The sequence below is a fragment of the Lytechinus pictus genome, chromosome 2 (assembly GCF_037042905.1).
Source record: "Lytechinus pictus isolate F3 Inbred chromosome 2, Lp3.0, whole genome shotgun sequence".
In the NCBI taxonomy this organism is placed as follows: Eukaryota; Metazoa; Echinodermata; class Echinoidea; order Temnopleuroida; family Toxopneustidae; genus Lytechinus; species Lytechinus pictus.
Genome location: NC_087246.1, coordinates 13,638,597 through 13,657,576, shown reverse-complemented (window position 1 = coordinate 13,657,576; position 18,980 = coordinate 13,638,597). Strand labels below are relative to the sequence as shown.

The 18,980-nt window shown below is 36.1% G+C and overlaps 1 protein-coding gene across 1 annotated transcript; it reads left to right on the top strand.

Moving 5' to 3' along the window:
- Positions 1-7,466: 7,466 nt before the first annotated feature.
- LOC129284284 (G-protein coupled receptor GRL101-like) lies at positions 7,467-11,841 on the top strand. Its single transcript, XM_064095768.1, has 4 exons — positions 7,467-7,532; positions 9,543-9,614; positions 9,894-9,965; positions 10,435-11,841. Coding segments are annotated over exons 3-4 (1,215 nt in total). The 5' UTR covers positions 7,467-7,532; positions 9,543-9,614; positions 9,894-9,963; the 3' UTR covers positions 11,648-11,841.
- The last annotated feature ends 7,139 nt before the right edge of the window (positions 11,842-18,980 follow it).

The window sequence follows — 18,980 nt, the reverse complement described above, 5'->3', positions numbered from 1 at the left end:
TCTTATGTCCCCTTCGAGACAGAGGAGACGAAATGATTTTATGTCAAAAAGACTCAAAACACAAAATCATTTCGTCGACGAAATTTTTTTGTCTTTTGACACAAAATCATTTCGTCGACGAAATTTTTTTGTGTTTTGACACAAAATCATTTCGTCAACGAAATTTTTTTGTGGTTTTGACACAAAATGATTTCGTCGACGGAATAGATTTTCGCATCGCAACGAAATAAATTTTGTGGACGCAATTACATTTAGTCTCGACGAAAATTGATTTTGTGTGACAAAAAATAATTTCGTATACGAAATAAAACTGCGTCATGACGAAATGATTTTCATATGAACAAAAACACATTTTGTGTACGGAATGGCGTGAATTGGACGGAATTTACCATCGGACATTTGGTGCGCCATTTCGTTTGATAAAAATTCATTTCGTATGGCACGCCAAATAAACTTTGTGGACGCAATTACATTTCGTCTAGACGAAATTGATTTCGTGCATTTCGTCGAGACGAAATTGATTTTGTGTGACAAAAAATAAATTTTGTGTACGAAATAAAAAAGCGTCATGACGAAATGATTTTCGTCTGAATAAAAACACATTTTGTGTACGGAATGCCGTGATTTGGACGGAATTCACTGGCGGACACTTGGCGCCCCATACGCCCGTGCCGCCGGGCTAGCTGCATGCACGTATGCCCGTTCCATTAGCATGATTAGGATCGATCATGGACCTATTTCCATGGATCGATGCACACGCAGGCGACTCGTTCCAAGGACCCCCGTTTTCACAAACATTTGTAGTTCCGAAGCCCGTTCCGAGTACCCTCCTTTTTACAATAAGCCCGCTCCAAGGCCCCCGTTTTTTGTCTCGCCCGCAGAACATACCTACTACATTTTTGGTCGAATCACAAAGTCATTAAATTAAGGACCGCACTAAGGACTGCAGGTTGTGGGCTCCTTGATTAAGGCTCTGTCACCTGTTTGAAATCTCGGTGTTATATTTGACAAAAATATGTCCATGTAAAAAAAAATCTCAATCAGTATATCATAATATTCATAATCTTTTTAAATGGAAGATCTCGTCAAACATTATTTGCTCATTTTGTAACGAACCTGAATCATCTATTCACGTTTTGTTAAAAATGTCACCAAGTAACTGATTTTTGGAAAAAGGTTCACACTTTAATATTAGATTGGTTTCAAAAAGACATTTATTTAGAAGAAAAGATTACTGTAATTGGTTTTAAAATCAGTGAGTCTAAATTTAATTTGATTAACCTATTATTAATTTATGCACAATATGCAGTGTACAGAGTATATATGTTAAATTACTTTAGGAATAAATTGTTCAATAGTCAATCAATTTGGATGGTATTTAAAAATGATTTCAGGAATTATGCTCAGTGGAAATATAAAAATAAGAAAGATGTTTTAGAAGAAATTGAAAAGTTTCTGTTTTAGATACTCTTACCATTTCTGCATTTGTATTTACTCTTTTTTTTGTCTACACCTGTTGATTAATTTTGTATACATGTGACTATATTGTTATTTGATTTTATGAAATAAAGTACCTCAGAAGAGAAAAAGAAAAAAAAATATTCATAATGTTAACAGCATTAGGAAAGTCTTTGACCATAAGTCTGCTGCTATATGCGTATGCACTCATTTGTACTATATCGTTTTGATATTGGGAATGCTCTTATTTTTAATATAATCTTACGCAATGTCAATTGACTTCAATATGCAGAGAATACAGCTGCCAGAGTTTTAACTGGAACGTCCAAATATCAACAATTTTCTAAAATTCTCCAAAAGTTACATTGGTTGCCAATCCAATACTTCTCATTTGCAAAGTTTTAAGTGGTATGGCGCCAGAATATCTACAAGACCTTGTCATGCCATATACACCAGCTAGTATATTTAGCCTGAGATCATCGCACCAAAACACGTGTTTTCTACGGTGAGCAAGCTTTCTCTGCCGCAGCAACTTCTCTTTTGAATAATTTGCCATTGAAGTTAATCATTATATCATCACGAGAGACTTTCAAAGCTAAATTGAAGTCTTCTTTCATTCTTTATTGTGCGCTTCGGAATAGAATATTTCTTGATAGATGGCGCCATTTAAATGCATATTATTATGATTATGATTATTATTAATAATATTATCATTATGGTTATTATCATAATTATTACTATTAAGATAGGCGGTAAGCTTACGTTTTTGCTTTGTTTCTCCACAGATTTCTGTTTCACATAGATTTACATCATATTGGAGATAGTCCTTTCACCGGATTTTCAAGCCTCCAGTCACTGTGAGTTATTTTGCAATTCCGTGATCGGAAGATTGTCATCTACATTCAAAGCACTCTGTTAAAAATGTTCCTATTCCTCTTTATATTTTACTATGATGATACTGCTTCTTCTACTATTATACTAATGGGTTGTTGGCGGTTTTATTCACCATAGGCAGCATCCCCTGAAAATCAAGTATAGGTATGCTAAATAGCAGAAATTTCTTCAAAATCGTCTTCATTTTGTAGTGAAAACTCTCTTTTGAATTAACTTTTGCTTGTCATTTTTTCCAGTACCAAAGTCCTTCATTTTGTAGTGAACCTATGGGCTAATCTTTCTTTCTTTCTTTTTTCATTTTTGCCTGTCAAATTTTAACCAGCATCCATATAAAAATATCGTTCTCATGATCCTGGTTATTATTGCATAATAGTATGCAACATTGTTCCATGCGCTTTTGTTTAAAACATTAATCAAGAGTCAATCGGGATTGTTCTTTCGTATTTGAAATACATCGCAAACATGTATTTTGTGGGGATGGCAGCTAGATCTCATTTTCAAACATACTTCAGTCGATATTATTTTTGTTGAATAATTCGCTCTAAAAACTATTATCATATGGGTTAGCTTTTTGTTGTTTTATTGCTCTTTTTTCCGTTGTATTAAGTGATTATTCTTTGAATTAGAGACAGTCAAAATTGTTTTCATATAGAAATGTGAAAAGAGTATTGTTTTGGTTGTATTGACTGTATAAAAATAAAAACAATATACATTGTGCAAAAATAAACAACTGCAAATACAATCATGATATCAAAACGTAAAAAGTTACAGATTGGTCAATCAATTCAGAGCCATTGATATACAATGTAAAAATAACGCTGTTCTTCATGGAGGTCCTACTGCTCAATAAAATGGGGAAATGCACATGTGGGCGTTTTTTAATCGATATGGGTTTATTTTTCATATAATTTTTATTGAGTGGGTGAGAGAGATTAAGAAAGAGAGGGAGGGAGAGAGAGATAAATATAGACGGGTATAGAAAAGGAGAGAATGAGAGAGAGAGAGTGGGTGGGGGAGAATAAGAGGGGTTATGAGAAAGCGAGTGAAAATTAAAATTCTTAATTAAATGCTCTACTTCTCATTGTGTTCAAAGAATCGTGGGGGAAAACGGAATACAGGAAATCAGGAATACAGCTTTTACTGGTTTGGAACAGTTGAAGTATCTGTAAGTACTTTTTAATATTTACTTTCCCTTAATATTGAGTGAGGGCATCATTGATTCTCTCATTTGCATGTGACTAAATTGTGTCATATATTGTGTCATAAATTTCTTATTTTACATCCGATTTTGATGAAATTTTCAGCATTATGGTAGTTTGATTTTTCTCTCTTGATTCAAAGTAACATTTTTTAGGGATGGACTTGACCTTTAACCGTGCGATAGCTTCGATGGGAAAGTGGTGAAAACATGTTTGTTTAAAAGTCCCCGACATGAAAATACAGAATATTTTCTATTGTGTATTATTGTGTATGAGTCTTTACCTCACCAAATCATGTCCTGCTGGGTTTAAATGTGGTCATATAATAATTATTTATTTAATTTGTCTTGCATGCTAGGCCCGCCTCCTTAAAATCCACTAGATCATTTTTGCCTCTTGTGGAAACTATGTGCCATTGCTATCAATCACAAGTCTTCATAAAATACTACATCACAAGCAGTAACTAAATGACATTTGAATGGTTGCCATGCAGGTCCTAGTGTTGTTTGTGATTGTTAGCAATGGCACATTACTTATGGCAAGTTGCATAGCATTGTTTATTGTTATGCTTATTTCTGCCTCCTGTGACATCACAAGAGGCAGAAAATGATATAGTGGATTTTAATGGGGCAGGGCTTAGTATACTGCGAATAAATGCAAGAATAATGAAATAAAAATATTGAAGTGTAAACACGGTAAATGAAAGCAATGCGATGCGCAGCATAGAGCTCGACTACGCTCCATGACGTCATAATGAACTACATGCAAGTCGCATGTCAACGACCAAAATTGATCCTATGAAGTGATAATGGCATAATGTGATAAATGATATGACTTGTTAAATCAAATTTCTCCCTCCTTTTTTTTTTTGGGGGGGGGGGATATGATAATAATTATATTGGATGGCTTTATTTCATGAAATACCAGAAATACTCCACTCGTTAGCGCCAATATTTTCCCGAACTCTTGGAATATTTCTTGTATTCCATTCTGAGCCATCAAATATAATATAAATATTTAATTACATAATTACAGTCGAGTACCTAACCCAGCTACGCTTGCATATACACGCACACAAGTGCACATCTTCTTTCACTCTCGCTCAAGATCATCCTCTCAATGCAAGTGATCACTCTCAATATATGATGACATGAAAATAAAATGTTAGCGAATTTATTTATTCCATGTATACTTAAGAGAAAAAATATTTTGATTGACGAATAGATCTTCAAGTGATCTTCATCATTTGATACACTTCATTTAGAATTCAGATTCATAAATTTATTTTGACTTGCCGGGAATTATTTTCTTGCTTACCACTTACATGTGTGTATATATCTCATTGCTTTTCTATTTCAATATTTCTTGATAGAAATCTTCGTCACAACAAGATAGCCTATATTGAAAACGGCACGTTTTTGCATATGACAGCTCTTTTGTTTCTGTGAGTATACTTTTTCCCTATGGGATGGGGGTATCTTTGACAGTACAGTAACAACAGGGAAAGATACACGGAGTTCATAAAAGATGGGATACCTGAGTTTAATGACAAGTTATTATCATTTTAATTTTTACTTTTGTCGTATTTCCTTCAGATATTTTCATGAAGTGAAGAAAAATAAATAAAAGGAAGGTGAAGAAATAGACAACTACGAAGAAGAAGATGAAGAATGAGAAAAAGAAAAAAAGGGAAGAAGAACAAATAAAAGATGGAGGTGAATAGGAGGAGCAGGAAGAAGAAGAAGAAAAAAAAGAAGAGGAAGGGGAAGAGGGAGAGGATGACGAAGAAGAAGATACATGAAATGATAGAACCAGAGGAAAAGAAAGAGCGATAAGATATAACTTAGAAAGGGGGGTTAATTCTCACAATGTTCCAAAAGTGTGGACAAGGCCCACTTTGAACAATAAGTTTTTATTTCTATAGTCACAATCCAGCTTGAGTCAAATGAATTTAACTAATGGACGAAAAAAAAAATAAAGTTTTGTTTTTGGAAACGTATATATAGTCAAGAGTTTAGAACCACAAGTGACATGAATTTGTGAACTCATAACTAATACACCCTTTATGTTCTCAATTTCCTCCTGTTTTGTTTAACTTTAGGGAAATCGAAAATAACTCCTTAGTAATTCTACAAGCTGGTGTATTTTCTGGTTTGGAAAACCTTCGAGAACTGTAAGAGAAAAAATTATATATTGATAGTTTTAAATGAAAAATTTAGATTTTTACCAGTTTAGCGGTACCATCATAGCAACGTAAATCAGCTAATTGAACTTGATAAATATCTGTTTAAATTACTTCAATGGTAAAAAAAATGTCTCTCTCTCTAAATTGTGGACTGCCTTACCAAACAACCAAGATTTTGACAACCCATGCGATACAAGTTAAAAAAATTCCTATTTCGTATAACCATTTATACATATCAACGGGTACATTTTTTTAAATACCCCCCTCATTTTTATAGACTTAACATATTCTGGTCCAGAGATTATTTTTTTATGACACGTTAAAGTTTTCAAACATGAACCTCGATATTTTACTGGCATGCTTTTGTCCATGCTTGTGGACTATCCCGAGCAAAACGCTCGAATTACACATATCCAATGTGCTGCCTGACATATTGTGGTTACTGGACATATGTATACTCTTTCTTACTTCTTGGTCGTATTTTGCTTATAAAGGCAGTCAGTGTTATGTCCTGCGTTAAGGGTGTGGTTATTACAATATAGAGCTAAAATTGAATAAAACATTATGCAACATAATAAATACATGTTCATTAAATAATATCTACAGTAGTCATTATTGTTGTCTTTCATCATGTTCATGGTTTTTTTTTCCACGATTAGGGCTCTCCATGTCAACCAGATTCGAAAGATCCAGAAAGGAGTCTTTGACGGTCTGCAGAAATTACAGTTTTTGTAAGGAATACATTAATGTGGAATGGGGTATGAATTATAAAGTTATATGGAGCACCGCGGGATATTTTTTCCTGGGGGGGACATAAAATCATGGATGTGTTCTTATATAAGAAACGCGCTTTACAAATAAAACAATATTGTCTATTATCATTTTTGCGATAAGTAATGACCCCTGCACTGAAATATGTTAGATCAATTTCATTTTCATAGGATCTAGGGAAAATTTGTTTGTAATAATTTGCATTGTTACCAGACAAAACAAAACAAATGTGACGTGTCTTCTGTGTTCTTATACTCTTACTTCGTTCGGCTCGTGAAGCAAATGCTTCTTACGATGAGGTGAGTGACTTGATAAAATTTTTCCTTAACAATTAGGTATTTGGAATCGAACAACATCAGCGATATTGAAGTTGGAGCATTTTCAGAGCTGGGAAACCTTCAAATATTGTAAGTCCCTGAAAGATAAAATATTTTCTTGTATGTGCAATAGAGAAGTGATTAAAGGAGGAAGAGGACTGTGTTTTCAAGGAATCTAATAAATGTACAATGATTATTCTTGATTTGATCTTATCCTACTAAACAGAACATGTATCGCTTTTCTATAGCAAACCCCTGTTTAGGCACAACCTTACTTTCTTCCTTTTCTCGTTTCTTTATCTTTATTCAAAGTGACATTTTTAGATTAAAATTTCTGATACGAAATTAGGAGTGCATGCTCAACCTCATTTTACAAGATAAAATAATATTTAAGTACATGTATATTTAAGTACATGTATATTTATTGTTCCTCAAAATGCGTATCTGGAACACACTTCCCTACACGTTCTTCGATTCGTTACTTCCCTAGAAACACATGCATTTCCTCCGTTATGTGATCAATCGATTAACCATCTGAAACTAATACTTCCAAACACTAATGTGACAAAAACGTTCCCATGGATTGAAGAAACATATTTTTTTTAAATTCATGATATACTTTAACCCCCCTCCCAGGAATTTGTCATCGAATTCAATCAAGTATTTGAGAAGTGGGATATTCTCCGGTCTCTCGTCTCTCCAGTATCTGTAAGTCAATATAATAATATCAATAATATTAACGCTAACGATAATTATAACAGTAATAGCAGTGACATTAATGATAATTGTGACAAGAATGGAAAGATTTGTTGGATGATATTGTATTGTTGATGATGATAGTAATGGAAAATTAATAGGTCAAGTTTTTAGGTAATACCCAGTGAATTAGGTTTGTTACGTATATACACCAATTATGTTTATCAAATTATTTGAAATATGATATTGTTATATTTCTTAGAAGCACCACTCATGATGTATCCCTGTTTACACGACACATACATATATTCTTGACAGCTGATTGGATGAATGCGTGTCACATGGCATTCAGCATGTTCAGAGGAATCATCTAAAGCACGCCAGCTCATGACACCCTTGCAATAGTCGGCTATTGCACCCCTCAGCAAAAGAGGTTGCACAGGCCTTAAAACATTTCCCATAGACTCGTGTGTTAATGTGGCAATTCAAACATTCATAAAAAATAGGGTTGAAATTCGAGGGTCGAATGTTGAGTCCCAGTGGACAGGAAATATATATGGCATTCCATATCTGACCGTGCAGAAAAGGGTACCTCGACCGGTTCATTTAAAAAATAAATCGGCATTTATGAAGACTACGCTTAACAGGATCAAATATTTATATCTGAATGGTACGCGCATTAAAACCTTAGAAAACAACAACAACAACAACAAATTCAGCACATGAGACAGTAAAATGGGCCATTTTTATTCATTTTTATTCTTCCGCCAGTCAAATTTAGTTCCAAACTTGGTAATATATATTCCCAAATTGGGAAAAGGAAGTTCAGTAGTTACCACAAATAGAATCAGTGTCAGATAAATAATCATACTCATTCACTTTTGTCAATGAGCAATATAAAATGTAAACATTGAGAATGGGTTGACTCAAATGAATATCTTTTGCCTGCCAGTTGTAATTATGCCCATGTAACAAAGGCCAGCCTTGCAATAGTCTAGGGGAAGGCGGGGTAAGTTGAGCATAGGGGCAAGTTGAGCCACCACCCCCAGGCCAATAATGAATGAGTCAGACATCGTGGTGGTGTTATTTATCGATGACCCATTGCATAACCCCTAACCACATTGTTTTCAACTTTGGAACAAAAATACTTTTTTAGAGGGAAAAATACAAATTTTAGCAAAAGAAGTAAAAAGAAGGGTGTGAAATAGATAAGTGCTTTTATACACACACACATCTTTAAATACAATAAAGAACAACATTGTTAGTTTAGGTATGGATCTTCATTCTTGTCATAGTCTTTTACATAATGCATGCATAAGAAATGTATGGATGCGAAATTGCCGCATTAAGTTCGGACTGGGGTAAGTTGTGCCAGCCAACATGGGGTAAGTTGAGCCATGGTAATTCTTATGGTGATGCATATAAAAAACAAACAAACCTTAAAAAGCCATCAATATGCAGGCAGAAAAGAGCAAATTTACATGACTGTTCTCTTCCTTTTAGAGGATAGTAGTATTTATAGAGAATTAGCAAGTGAATCTGAAAAGACTTTTGATAAAACAAATGACATGCTGGTTCTTCCCCATACATTTTGTACATAGTTTTTGTGGCTCAACTTACCCCAGAAGGTGGCTCAACTTACCCCACAGATGGGGCAAGTTGAGCCATTTGACATCTCTTTTTTTTAAGGTGACAATGACTTTCTGTGTGGGGGTAGAAAGTTATATATAGGTGAAAAATATTCAGAAGAATTAAATTTTAAGGCAAGGTACTTATTTTACAACATTATTAACCATATCAATTCTAACATGCAATAACCAAAAGGTGTCACAACTTACCCCGCCTTCCCACGCTCGAGCAATGGAGCCGCGGCGGTGCAATAGATCGGAAACGCAACGTGCGTACCATGGTCATTTCAAATGTAGTTTAATTTTTGTTTCATCATGCATCATATTTATGTATGTATGTATCTATATATTATATATACGAACACTCCTAAATCTATTTTTTCCTTCCATGCAGTCTTCTAACTGATAACTCTATACACGTTATAGATGGACATGCGTTTGGATCATTGAAGTCCCTTAAATACCTGTAAGTAATGTCAACGCTACTATTGCACATGCATGAAACATTTTTTTAAATCTGGAATTCCTCATGATTTACACACCAATATGTAATGGTATCATCTATGCACAAATTATTCAAAACTTCTTTTCCAGCAACATTATGGTATTAAAGTAGTTTACTCCTTACTCTTTAATTTTGGTAATTGATTTTTTTCGGATTACACTATTGAATATGGAATTATCATGATTGTTGTAGGCCTTTATACGATATGCAAAAGCTGTTCTTTATTTTGATTGTGGACAGGTTCTTCCTTGGAACTGAACTAGGACCTGTAAACCCGGATGCACTTGCTGGATTGAAATCCCTGGAGAAGATGTAAGGAAATTTCCCGATTTTGTTTACAATAAGTATGTGAAAACCTCTGTGTAAATGCCCATTTTGAACCTCGGGTATGTTGGGTAGTGGTCGTTATTTAAGTAAATTTTGTTGGAACAGAAGGCTACTTAAAAAAAAACATTATCATAATAAAATAATAAAATAATATGCCATATTACGTATGGTAATTTATAATGAGAACTTCTTATGAAACCATGATTTAGTTATTAAGTGTATTTTAATCATATTTTATCATATTCTAGTAATTTAATAGCACTAAATAACTCCTGACTAGTACGGTTACTAAACATCAATCAGTTCACTGAACTTCTAAAGTAATTTTAAGTAATATTAGTTTGTAGCTTGCTCTTCGGAGTGAAAAAAAAACCCAGATGTATGTATATTGTAAAAACAAAATTCGTTGCAAGCAATAATTCATGTTACAATCGATTTTTCCATTTCCATCCAGGTCTACCTCTGACAATCGCCTGTGTTGTCTTCTAAATGACAAGAAAAACGTCAGCTTAAACGTCACATGCGCTACGACATCTCAGACTAGCCCCTTGGATACGTGTAGTAGGTTATATCCAAATTTGGCCTTGAGATTTGCCGGTTGGATCATGGGGTTGCTGGCTTTAGGTGGCAATGGCGCAGTTCTCTTTATTCGACTGCGGGATAGGAAAAAGCAAAAGAACAAGGTCCAGAATAATATGATAAGCAGTTTAGCATTGGCTGATATTTTGATGGGGCTTTACATGATAATTATTACTTCAGCCGATCTGACGTATGGGGATGGGTTCTATCTCAGGGCTCCTCAGTGGAGGGATTCTCATATGTGTCGGTTCGCTGGTTTCCTTGGATTCCTATCGAGTGAGGCATCGGTCTTGACCCTGACCTTGATCACAGTGGATCGGTTCATATGCATCGTGTTCCCATTCAGGCCAGAGCTAAAAATTCAGCATAAGGGGTCCTTGATTCTTGTCGGTTCAGTTTGGGCGTTCACCATATTGTTGAGTCTAGGGCTAGTGGTTATTACATCATACAAACCTGATGTATACGGACTCTCTGATGTGTGCCTTGGTCTTCCGCTACATGTCGAAGCTGTGGACACGGGGGTATTGGAAATCACTGGAGATTTCTTCTTTGAATATCAGGTAAATTACAAGATCACTGATGTCAGCTCAAGACCTCCATGGCTATTCTCCATCATAATCTTTATTGGTTTTAATCTGGTTTCCTTTGCTTTCATCTTGATCTGTTATATCATGATTTTTATCGAGTCCTCTAAAGCCTCGGAGAAAGCCCGTAAAAGCAAATCCAATAAGCAAGAGACCAAGTTGGCTGTTCGTATGGCGCTACTTGTTGCTACTGATCTTGCCTGTTGGATGCCGGTGATCATCATGGGAATTCTTTCTCAAAGTGGCGCCGTCACCCTCCCTCCTTCCCTCTACGCCTGGACAGTAATTCTCATTGTCCCTATCAACTCGTCAATCAACCCTTTCTTGTATACCTTCATAGTGCACATCGATGGCATGAAAAAGAAAAGGAAGAAGATGGAGAGCAAGGAAAAACAAGTTGGTTTGCAACAGGTCCAAAAAAAGCAAACGGGAAACCAGCCTTCCGCGTCAACTGATGCTACTGACAAGAAAACCAGGATGGTGATTCCCGATTCCCGCACATAAGCAAGTTGCTTTCAATGAGGACGCCTCGTTGTTTGAGCATGGGCAATATATCTTCTTTATGGTACTATACAGTATAGGTTTACTGTAATATGTAAAGGGGCTGTCATACCCATACGTCTTACTCAGCCTGTGCGGACGTTCTTGATATCAAGATTAACATTTACAAAATATCAAGAATTCAGTTTTTTTTAACGAAAAAAAAAATGTTTTGTTAATAGGCAATTATTAATATCAAGAAATGCGATTAAGGAAACCGCTTGTCGTGGCCTACGTGCGGCGGCATACGGTGAAAGAGCGATTTCTAGACTAAATTCTTCTTCTTATTATTGATATCACACTCTTAGAAATAAAGGTTCTTAGAGGGTGCTCTGCATGTCCCGTATATGGAACTTTTAAACGTTCTTGAGCACATAATAATAATAATAATAATAAACAGTTCTTATATAGCGCATATTGCAATTATGAATAATGTCTCTATGCATTTCCAAAGGACTTGGATATTATTACCCCAGCTGTAGCTTGGCAGCCGTAATTACTAAGATTACAGCGCACACGTATTTCAAGGAATAAATTCCTGCCAGGTACCCATTCACCTCACCTGGGTTGAGTGCAGCACAATGAGGATACATTTCTTGCCGAAGGAAATTACGCCATGGCTGGGATTCGAACCCACGACCCTCTGTTTCAAAGTCGGGAGACTAATCCACTTGGCCACAACGCTCCACACATAAATATATTTTTTTAAGCCAAAGATGTCTGTAATATCAGTTTGCCCCCTCTTACCCCGTATTGGCGATAATTTAGTTATAACTAAAAAAAACCCACTCATATTAAACTCAACTGCTTAAGTGTAATTTACAACCATTGCACTTATTTCACACAGGGTCTGTGATTTTATTTCACGGGGAGGGGGATGCTGGTTGTTATGAAGGGCACTTGACAATAAATGTTGTATTTCTTCTTGAAAGAGTTCCGCGACTCGGTTGCTGAAATAGTTCGGTAACAATATGCTCTACTCGCGCTTGAATTGGGCCCTAATGTATTCTAAATTGACTCAATATATTGCGAGGTAGCGTGAAGCGACCGAAGGAAAAAAAGAAAGAATTTGAATGGAAAAATATTAATGCTAGAGCAATTAAAGGCACGAACCGGGTACTGCATTATTCAAATTCTGTTTGAGCTCCCAAAGCCAACCCCCTCGTAAAGCCGCTACTGATACGCTGACTAACGTTCCGGTATGACAGCCTCATTAGGTTGAAGCTGTATAAAGACGAATGTCTTCGTCATATGAAATATTTATACTCATACATCTTAGTAACTGTGAGATAACACACATAGCTGCAGGGTCTTAATGTATATCGAAAAGCATGTATCAAAAAATGGAACTTTGTGGAATTTTCATGGGTGTTCACATAGCGGACTCTGTTAAAATATCATTCACACTTGAAAAATGCTCAAATTCAACAGTGTGAAAATATTGTCACACTGTGATCACACTTCGACAGTGTGACTGATCCTAACATGTTCATATAGTCGAGTATGTGAATATGTGATTCACGCTGTAGAAATGCTCAAATTCAACGCTGTGAAGGTGTATTCACATTGTGTTCCACACTGTGAACACACTGTGGGACACTGTGTTCATTATTTGAATTTATACCTATAAAGATTTTTATGTCATCGAGGGATACTTGTCATTCACCCGATATTGATGGAGAAACAACGTCCTGTAGACTTTCCATCTTCGAACCTGTCACGGTTTCTGAAGTTCAGAAGGAGATTCACAAAAGCCCTTCAAAATCATGTCTACTAGATCCTATCCCAACGTATCTTGTGAAGGACTGCATCGAAGAGCTTGCTCCATTCATAAACAGACTTATAAACCACTCTTTGTCTTCTGGAGTAGTACCGGCGCACAGTGGGCCGGGGCGAAACAAAAGTGCGCCAAAAGTCATTTTGGGCAATTTCAGATTTTTAATTTTTGTCATGCCCAGCTGAGAGATAACACTTTGAAGAATACTTCAGCAAAATATTTCATTCCGGAATTTGCATAAAGGTGGTTTATTTCCTACCTCAAATCGTAAAATGTGACATTTTGCGAAATGTCGCGTATATGACAACCTACTTGGAAAACAGGCCATTTCACAGGAGGTTTTTCATGTAGGAATCTGAAATGACTCCCACATAATCCTGATATATTCTTTTTTCGTATGAAAGGGTTCAAAGTAGATAAAAGACACCTTTCAGGAAGGTTTATAGGATGATTATTCCTCGAAATAGGCTGAAAATCCATGTTTTTTGCATTTACATTAAAAACGTTTAGATTTCCGTGGATTTCCGTCTAAATTCTATAAGCATCATTTTTTCCGATGTCTCAGCTTTAAGTCGATACCAAATTTAGCTGCCCGTTTTTGCCCGTTTTCATGTTAGAGCCGATTTTACTTGACACAACACCCCAAAATCCTGTTAAAAAACGGTAACTTTTTTATACCGCGCAGTCATCGTAGCGCACCGTATGGGTGTACATTGCCGTTCGCTTTTGCACGGCGAGGACAATTCCCCTTCCATTCCATGAAAAGGACATAAATTCCGGGCATAATATAAACATAATAAAGGTTGCTAACGCAAATAAGGGCTATACCCACAACTCTTCCAGAGATAAAACTTACTTGTAGAATAATTTCAGCCCAAAACCTTCCTTATAGTGATACATTCGTGGTGTTATATATACTCTGCGTTTTACATAAGTCCACACAGCTTGATAAAGCACGGTTAATATTTTTCAGATTTTATTTTATTTTTTATAAATCTAATTAATGATCATTTTGATGCCATAAAATTATTTTCGGCATCTCATACACACTTTTTAGGCATGTGAGAAGCATAAACCACTATTCACTCTGATCAATCTTAAAGTAGCACATAACACAAAGTTTATGTACTACACATTGTTTAGCGTAATTTGTCTTTTCACAGATAGGTTTTAAGTAGCCAATCAAAATTTGGTATCAAGGTGACGTCATATCGGCTTTAAATTATGTTCAGTCGATTCTACGGCCCAAATTACCCACAAGCAACATGTTAAAGTAAAAATCTAACACGGAATATAATTTTGGCGCACTTTCAACTCATTCTGGCCCACTGCGCGGCGGCATTCAAACAATCGCATGTCTTTCCTCTCCTGAAAAAAAGCATCACTGGATCGCAATGACTTCAATCATTACCGTCCCATTGCGAACCTGCCTTTCATCAGTAAGGTCCTTGAGAGGATTGTTGCTGCCCGACTGAGGTCACATCTGGACGATAATAGTATATTTCCTGCAATGCAGTCCGCTTATCGCCAATGCCACTCCACTGAAACAGCCCTTCTAAAAGTCACTAATGATCTACTGTTAGCTATAGATAAAGGACATGAGGCTGTTCTGATTCTGTTGGACTTCTCTGCAGCATTCGACACCATCGACCACACCACAATGATACAGCGTTTCCATTGCAGATACGGGTTTGACGGAATGGTCCTGCAGTGGCTCAGTTCTTACCTTGAATATCGAACGCAGGTTGTAGCTATCAACAATGTGCAGTCGAACCCATTTCCCCTTCCATGTGGAGTACCGCAAGGGTCCGTCATGGGACCACTCGACTTCATATTGTACACCGGACCTCTGACTGATGTCATCAATGCTCACCAGGACATTCAGCACATCATGTACGCTGATGATACTCAGTTGTATGTCATCTTAAACTCTAGTGAGGTCGCAAGTGGGATGTTAAAACTAGAACAGTGTATATCTCCTGTGAAATCCTGGGCTACTAGAAATCATCTGAAGTTCAATGGTGCCAAGACAGAGCTTATCCATGTCACATCCTCATTCCGCAGGTCATCAGAGCTCCCAAAGTTTGAAGTTGATGGGGTTGTAGTCAAGCCATCGGAATGCTCTAAGGACCTTGGGGTTGTAGTGGACGGTAAACTCTGCATGAAACAACACATCCAGAAGATCTGCAGAGCTGCTTCATTCGGCATCCATAGAATAGGGAAACTCCGAAAGTACCTTGAAAAAAAATCCACTGAGAGACTGGTCAATGTTACTTCGCAGATTGACTATTGTAATAGTCTGTTGATCAACTTGCCTGCATCTCACTTGTCTAAACTCCAGCACATCCAGAACACAGCCGCACGTCTAATCACACGCACTAGAAAGCACGAGCACATTACTTCTATTATTCGTTCACTTCACTGGCTTCCTATTCCAAACGTATTCAGTTCAAGATTCTTCTTCTAACCTACAAGGGGTTCAATGGACTCGCACCATCGTACATCAAAGAACTCATCAAGCCCAAGACGCAGACCACTTCCATCCGGCTCCGTTCATCATCATCAATTCACTTACAGCTAGCACCAGGTCCACGTACTAAGACACGCTACGGTGACCGTGCTTTCTGTGTGTGTGCCCCCAAGCTTTGGAACGATCTCCCAGCAATAATCCGTGATTCTCCTTCTGTAGACACCTTCAAAATCAGACTCAAAACATATCTATTCAATGGACTGTAGTTCGATTCACTGATTCCATGTCACCCCATCTGTTTTCTTTAATTACTTATTATAATGTTTTGCAAAGTAATTGTAATATAATGTAATTTAATGTAATATTATGCAACGTAATGCAATATAATTTATTATGCTCTTCATAATCCGTATACATGTATTGCGTTAAGTTATAAATGTTAAGCGCTTAGAAACTACGGTAATAAGCGTTATATAAATGTACATTATTATTATTATTATTTTATTAAAATTTCATTCTAAAAACAAATTTCTCTAGAGTAACGTCTGTTGTTGTAATGTTACGAGATCAGTCGAAACTTATTCAATGTAACACACTCCATTTTTACCTTTACTATTTTACTAGTTGCACAGTCAGACAGTATAGCACTTTTGTTTCACATTTGTTTTTTCCTTTTCATGTATAAATTTGATTTAAACAGCGATTCAACCCAAATACAAAGTTGATTTGAATAAAAAGATTAAAATCAAAATAATGAAAAAGTCATCAAAATGTAAACATAATAAAGTTAGGAAATTAATAATGTTCGCTTCATTTTACAAGCAGTGAAATTCATATCCTGGTTATTATGCACATGAGGGAACTAGTGACGCCATCCACTGATTATCTATTTTTATTTCATGAGGAGATGGATGTTGGGTATGCCATACCAATATGCATGTCTTTAATGTACTTTGCATGGCTAAAATGTAGAAGCAGAATTCTGTCAATTTCAAAGTCACAAGTTATTTGATAAATACACTAAAAAGAATGAATATGTGATATACCAAAAACTTGTTAAAATGATTAAGAACAGTACATGTGATAAGAGTCTTTGACATAATGGATTTATACTGCGTATCCTTCCAAAGAAATGAAACGATTGGTAAATATTACGAGTATGGTACTCTGAGAAGAAGAGTCTTTGATGTATGGAAACTCTGGATTGAAGTTGACCTGAAGTTCTTGTTATTATCAAATAATTGACCTGGAGTTATCAGTGAATGCAAATTGTTGACTTGAAGTTATCATTCCTATATATCTTTAAAAAACCTCTGCTCATTTTGTAGTTGTTGGAGGATTAATAACAACAGGATAACAACTTCAGGTCAACTTGTATCCAGATTTTCCATTGCATCATATACTCTTCTTCTCACAGTACCCTACTTGTAATATCTATCAATCAAGACGAGTGTGAAGTTTCATATATTCATACCTCAAAAAAAAGAGAAGCGCCACTTAATGAAGTGATGAAAGCGAGAGAATAAATATTTCTTGCATATTGACTTGAATACGGACTGTTTTAACATGAACCTATTATAGATGGACATTCATCGGTTAGTTCATGAGTTCACTGACATGCTACTGATAATACCTCTGAATAATATTCTCTTCTTATTTAGCTACTTCCCCCCCCCCATCAGGTCCGCTGCTAAATAGGCCAAGAGCTGAAACAAATAGTTCATTTTCAATCATTGATATTGCACAAACTGTGTACGCGCAACTGGAAAATCGATGTGCTGTCCTGGTTAACATTATGTTGGTAATCTCAGTCCCATATGTTTATTTGGGAAAATGTTTGCATACTTCAAGATAGAGGCAATAATGTGATTGAATAAAGGTGTTACAAACTATTGCCCTATATCTGTTTTAAGTCACGTATCTAAAATGTTAGAAAAAGAAGATTAATTGCAATTATCACACTATCTTAAAGAGAATGATATGATAAATGTAGATCAATATGCTTTTCTCCCTCACCATTCTACAATTGCTTGCCGTCACCGGGTAATTTATGATTTTCACGAGGCTCTTAATTACTTGGTTCATGTTTTTTCGCCATCTCTTTATTATACGGTTTCTCAGTATGGGGCGACCCCCAAAACAAACTGAAATTACCCTTATTGAGACTCCAAAAAAAGGGGGCTCGTCATGTAACCGCTGATTACGACTATAGTACCAATTCTGATCTCGACTTAATGAGCAAACTTTCCTGGCAAACAATTGATGATCGCCGTGATTATTTCTATCGACCCTAATGTGTTTACGATCTTGCCCCATCCCGATTATGTTAAATGTACTTCGACAAGCATGGATTAAATACTCGTAACGCTAACTCCCTGATTGAGGCTAAACTTATTTCAAACATATCATTTAGAGTCGGAAGTGTCGATCCATGTTTCGGATGGCGAGAAGGGGTAAAGACAATGCCCAAAGTTTTCGGCGTGCTCTGCGCGCCAAATTATAACGCAGATTTTTGCACGTGAAGCACACTGAACAAAAATGAAAATTTGTATGTGTTTAATAGTATTTTTATGTCAAGTTTGATGGTTTTATAGCGCTTTCATATGTTTTTTCAAACTTATTTTTGCAATGAATTCATAAATTTTCATTTTGTCAGCATTATTGGGCATGGCAAATCCGCATACATTCGTAATTCCGAAGCTTCGTTATTCCGAAGGTTCGGTTATTCCGAAGGTTCGTATTTCCGAAGGTTCGTTATTCCAAAGGTTCTTAATTCCGAAGGTTCGTTAATCCGAATACGAAATAAGATTCGTAATTCCGAAGGTTCGTTAGTCCGAAAACGAAATGAGGTTCATAATTCCGAAGGTTCGTCAGTCCGAAAACGAAATGAGGTTCGTAATTCCGAAGGTTCGTTAATCCGAAAACGAAATGAGGTTCGTAATTCCGAAGGTTCGTTAGTCCGAAAGCGAAATAAGGTTCGTTAATCCGAAAATTAAATAAGGTTCGTTTTTCCGAAAATGAAATTAATTCATTTTGGTAACAAAAACGGT